The 4,899-nt window shown below is 32.8% G+C and overlaps 1 protein-coding gene across 24 annotated transcripts; it reads right to left on the reverse strand.

The window, feature by feature from the left end:
* Positions 1-390: 390 nt before the first annotated feature.
* On the reverse strand, positions 391-4,558 carry LOC132058294 (uncharacterized). 24 transcript variants are annotated; one of them, XR_009415249.1, is made up of 12 exons: positions 4,376-4,558; positions 3,951-4,255; positions 3,785-3,875; positions 3,579-3,699; positions 3,385-3,463; positions 3,175-3,300; positions 2,935-3,089; positions 2,705-2,828; positions 2,171-2,624; positions 1,962-2,058; positions 1,633-1,752; positions 397-500 (listed from the first exon to the last, which is right to left on the reverse strand). XR_009415249.1 is itself a non-coding variant. In XM_059450867.1 (10 exons), the coding sequence occupies exons 4-9, from the start codon at positions 3,403-3,405 to the stop codon at positions 2,028-2,030; spliced, it is 690 nt and encodes a 229-aa protein (XP_059306850.1). In that variant the 5' UTR covers positions 3,406-3,463; positions 3,579-3,699; positions 3,785-4,255; positions 4,376-4,557; the 3' UTR covers positions 391-484; positions 1,962-2,027. The 24 variants fall into 24 exon arrangements, 5 of the variants coding, with proteins under 5 accessions (XP_059306850.1, XP_059306827.1, XP_059306844.1 ...); XR_009415279.1 differs by having other exon boundaries at positions 2,171-2,214; positions 3,785-4,255; XR_009415252.1 differs by having other exon boundaries at positions 2,171-2,603; positions 3,785-4,255.
* Positions 4,559-4,899: the final 341 nt, after the last annotated feature.

Here is a 4,899-nt window from a genome sequence, read left to right on the forward strand (position 1 = left end):
TCTAGCAAATCATAATACCTAGGGCAAAATACCCAACAGCTAAGGAGGCACATAAAAGATTTGAGGAAAAGTAAGTATACCATAAGAAAGTTGAGCCAAGAATTCGTTTTAAAAAAATGCTAAGCAATTGACCAGAACAGGTACCCCGAAAGGATTTGGACACACAACATACTGATTAAAGCCTTTGGTGTGATGTGCCCTCCTGAGATTTCCTAGTTAGTATTCCATGTTTGTTGGTTCTTCATCATACATGGATGGTGCTTCTATCTGTTGTACTTTTGGTTTCACATAATATTTAGCAAAAGGCCATAAGATACCGCAAAAATGCTAAAGTGATAAGAGATATGATATACAAATGTGCTTACAGTCACCTTCTATATCCACTCGACAGAGGTGATTGCCACTTCCTTTGCTATTGCTTCCACAGTGTTTGACACTTTCTCAAATTGCCTTTTGTTTCTCTCCATCCATATTGCATGCACCCCTTCAGTATAAACCAGCTTCATAGTTTGTGCAGTTAAGCTAAGTAAATTTTAACACATTGTAACAGTAACTATAGAGAAATAAAGCTATACTATTCTTATATGATATTTTTTGGAGATAGAAATCTTATAAAAAAATTATAGTTGAAGCTATCTATTCCAAAATGGAGCAAACAATTAAAACTGGTTAATAAGTCTAGATCAACATCTTCAAAAACCAAATAATCATCACGACAATCAAAATATAGTTGACCATAAATGGTCTTGGAAAACTTGCAGAACCTTAGTTTGCATACTCTCACTTAACATGCCATGTTCATTCAGAAGCGTTGTAACATAAAAGGAGATCTCTCCAAGTAAACAATATTCAGGAATCAATATTGAGGAAAAACATTTTATATCAGCAACAAAGGACGCAAGAATTTTACACCACTTTTAGATAGACGTGTTAGCATCTCTAGATAGAGTAAACCATGATCTAAATAAGTTTCTCATATCAACAAATGTTGGTTCATTAGATTTGTTTTAAGGTAACATTTTAACCATCAACACATTTTTGTCAGGAACTCTCAAGTATACAAAATAAAAAGTAGGATCTCATAGTATAATTCTGGTAATGAAAGGATATAATAGCGAAGAAAGGGACTTTTGCAGCTATCTAGTACCACAAGAAACAAGAGAAGTAGATATCAGTATAAAGAATACAATATTGAAGAGAAGTATTTACTTTTGCAGTTGTATATTATCACAAGAGAAAAAAAAAAAAAAGGATCAAAGTATAAACAACTTATCTCCAGTAGATTTTGTAAAACCCAAAAGAAGAGAAAGCTTAGCTCTTTGAAGCCAATACCACTGTAAGGCCACAAAACTACAAAGCATGTCGAGTGGCATATGAAATGTACAACCAGCTAATAAGATTCCTTCAAATGTAGTCATACCGAAAATGATTTTTCTAAAAAGATAGGAGAGGGTTCAGTAAAGACAGCTCTATTCTCATGCTATACATGTCATGCTTTTAAAGTGCACTTTATAATACCAACAATAAAAGCTACAAAATCATAACTTTAAGTCGTGAAGCAGGAGCAGGCAAAACAAATGCATAATATGGGTAAAAGAAAGAGAAAATCATTTGTTCAAAGTGGAGACTTACATTGGAATTTCATAGAGGACGAATTGACACACGAAATCCCTAAAGAAATGGGGAAGATCGCCCCTCTTTGATCTTAGACAACACAGTTGTTTGAAGCTCCTCTCTTGAACACAATCATTGCTTCAGTTAAAGGCAGAAAGATAGTAATATATGAAAATAAATAAATAGAGTCAAAGAAATAAAAATTCAGAAATAAGAAAGTAGTAAATTGGGCAAAATAAATTAAAAGAAGCAACACCATGGTCCAACCTTTAGAAATGCAAAAATAAGAAAGCAGTAAATTGGGCAAAATAAATTAAGATTAATTGAATAAATGTATTTTTTATTACCTTTGTTTGATGGATGTATATGTTGTTGGAACATCTAGTTGCAAGACAAAAAGTCAAAAGCAAGCTTCAAAAGAGAATTGATTTGCCTACAAAACAACTGTTTAAGAATGAATAAATTTTAGTTGTGGTTGATGTTAAAATTTTGTAAAAAGAAAATTGTGGAACATTTAAGTAATGGAATAGGGTAAATAAGTTTTGATATAAATTACCTTTGTTCCGCAAAACGCAAAAGTGATTGCAAAAAAAGGTTATCCTGCAAATGTGTTTACCACAAAGAATGAAAGAGGGTATAAAGATATAATATAAATATATTCATACAAAGAATAAGAAAGAGAATTTTGTGGTGACCTTTATTTCTTTTTTACTGGAGTTGTTGGCTCCAGTTTTTGTTTTAACCTTGAGCGAGTGACGTCGCTCGGTTGGTACTTTTGTTTCTTCATCAAAGGAAACTAAATGTTTCTTTTTCCTTTTGTTGCCTTCTTCAATGTCAGTTTTTGGTGATTCAGAGAGAGAATGCACCATTTTTCCTTTTTCAGTGCAAAACAAAATGTACAATTTTCCAGATGTTGCTTGAGAACTGCGGGAGAATGATTTTTTCACTTGAATTATGTAAAAGTTCTGATTTAGCTTGCTTTGAATATTCTGCATTGGTAGCAACTCATCCTGGGGACAAATATATTTTAGCCTTTTGTTTGATCAATTGAAAAGTGAGATTGTGTAAATTATTCAGTTAGAATACTCACCTCATTTGAAGCAAGGTCGTAAATCTCATCTATGGTAAGGAATAATAATTTTTCTGCTTCTTTGTCCATAATTATCCCAATTATTGATCCGGAGGCATCTTGGAGATTTACATCAAATCTGCACCTGCAAGTGTATATGTGCAAAAGATAATATTTTTTTTTTATAGGAATAGAAGGATTGTGGTAAACATTGTGTTTGAACGTATGTGTAAACTTAGAGATAAAAGTACCTGGGAATTAATATATTTTGTTGCTTACAAGTCATACAAAAACTTTCTTTTATTAAACTTCTCACTTCTTGTTTGCAGTTGGGACATAGTAAAACATAACAACTTTTGAGTTTATTTGGAAGTGATACTTTTGCCTCAATGGAGACGGAATGCCCCTGCATTAAAAGGAAATGAGACTATTTATTATAAGGATAAGTACAGGCAGAAATTATGAATTATGTAAATAGAAATTATACTGACGTCCTATTGTGATTGAACATTTGCAATTGGGACTATTTGTTCATCTACTGAAACGTCGATAAGAGATCTATTCGTATGTTTCTCGTACTGGCGAAAGAAGCAAGCATTTCTCTGTTTTCTGCGACCCTATTCAAGGAAAAAATTAAAAAACTTTAGGATAATAATAATTAGGAAGAATCAAGCACAATATAGGCTGGAGTAATGCGGTACCATGTGTGCAATTGTAGGCATTGGGAATAAGGGGGATCAATTTGTATTGTGGTGTTAAATCTTGTTGTCAACGATGTACCTACATTAATTACATGATCTTTTATTTAACAAAGTACAAAGTAATATATCTATATTAATTGCAATAATATTTTTTTATTTATGAAATACAAACTTACGTTCCTAATTTAGCTTACCATTGTACTTGGATACCCCAATACGCCTGGCAAAGATACTAGGACGTCTTTGGAATTGGTCAAGGAGTTTCCTGCCTTCGTCCTCAATATGTCGTATATTTTTAAGGTGAAAGCTTGTTTGCTGGTTACATTAAAAAAGGTAAATATGTCGTATATTTTTAATTGTAAAACAATAAGGATTTTGAAAAATTTACGAATGCACTTACTCAGTATCGATGAGAATGAGTTCTTGCAATCTTTTCTGCACTTTTGCAACAAACCTTGGCGGGAAGCAGCGGACAACAATTGCGAGTATATCTATTGGCAAAACAATTTGTATTTAATAAATGAATGTGTCAAAAGTTAAACTGAAAAGAAGTAATATAACCATACTAAATTCTACGTCCTTAAGCTGCTCTTTGGTAGATTGGGAGGCCTGATTGTTGATGTCTTCAAATGATGTAAGATTCAGCTTTGTGGGCGGTGGCAATTCATCCTCATCTGGACTATCTTTTTCAATTGGATCAACTATGGTTTTTTTGTCAATAATCCACTCAAATGTATGCAAGGGTCTTTCATATCTCAACTTTTGGTACTTGTATGCGTGCGCCCGTTATCAAAAAGGTGTGGAATAGCTTGAATATATCTTGATAAGAGGAGATTTCATCACCGTAAACAATAGCTTTTATTTGGTCTTCCTGTGAATGATTCATAAGGAAATAACGAAACAGATATACATAGGCAATGTAAGCAATTGATTTGAAAATATTATACATACATAGACATAAATAATTGATTTTGCTAGAAAAAGGAAGTACCTGTTCATCTTGAAAGATCATGTTCAAATATTTTATCTTTCGGTGAGAACCTTCTCCTGGTTTGCATAAATCCACAACTTGCACTTTACAGGTCCAGTCTGGTATTTCAGGAGTGATTGCATATTTACCAAGTCGCTGTGTCATTTTACATCCCCTGAAAAATAATTAAAGTGAGGTAAACAATGGAATAGTATGATAAAGGAAGTAAGGCTGATGAAAAATGTAAATGCAAGTAATAACTTACATATGTTATATGAATAGTTAGTAGCTTTTTGAAAATCCTAAGAGAATGCTTTATGGTCCCATGTGAGGCTATGCATCTTAAAAAAGGGGGTGGATTCATATTTAAATCCAAAGGCGGTGGAAACTTTTTTATTACCTGGTGTCTTTATTGCATAGTGAGAGCTATCCCAATAAAATTCATAAGACTGAAGTTTTCACCCCTACTCTTTCCTCCATCTTATGTTTAACAACATTTCATCCAAAAGTCTAGTCTCGTTTGAGGCAAAAATTAAGAAAAAAAT

This window comes from Lycium ferocissimum, chromosome 1 (genome assembly GCF_029784015.1).
Source record: "Lycium ferocissimum isolate CSIRO_LF1 chromosome 1, AGI_CSIRO_Lferr_CH_V1, whole genome shotgun sequence".
NCBI classification, from domain to species: domain Eukaryota; kingdom Viridiplantae; phylum Streptophyta; class Magnoliopsida; order Solanales; family Solanaceae; genus Lycium; species Lycium ferocissimum.

Bases quoted from the DNA above. Each gene is read 5' to 3' on its own strand.
- LOC132058294 (XM_059450867.1), bottom strand. From the start codon at position 3,405: ATGCCTACAATTGCACACATG. The intron at 3,090-3,384 runs GTACCGCATTAC...CTTTTAATGCAG, and splicing joins TGCCTACAATTGCACACATG to GGGCATTCCGTCTCCATTGA. The intron at 2,215-2,309 runs GTCACCACAAAA...ACACATTTGCAG, and splicing joins CCAGTAAAAAAGAAATAAAG to GATAACCTTTTTTTGCAATC.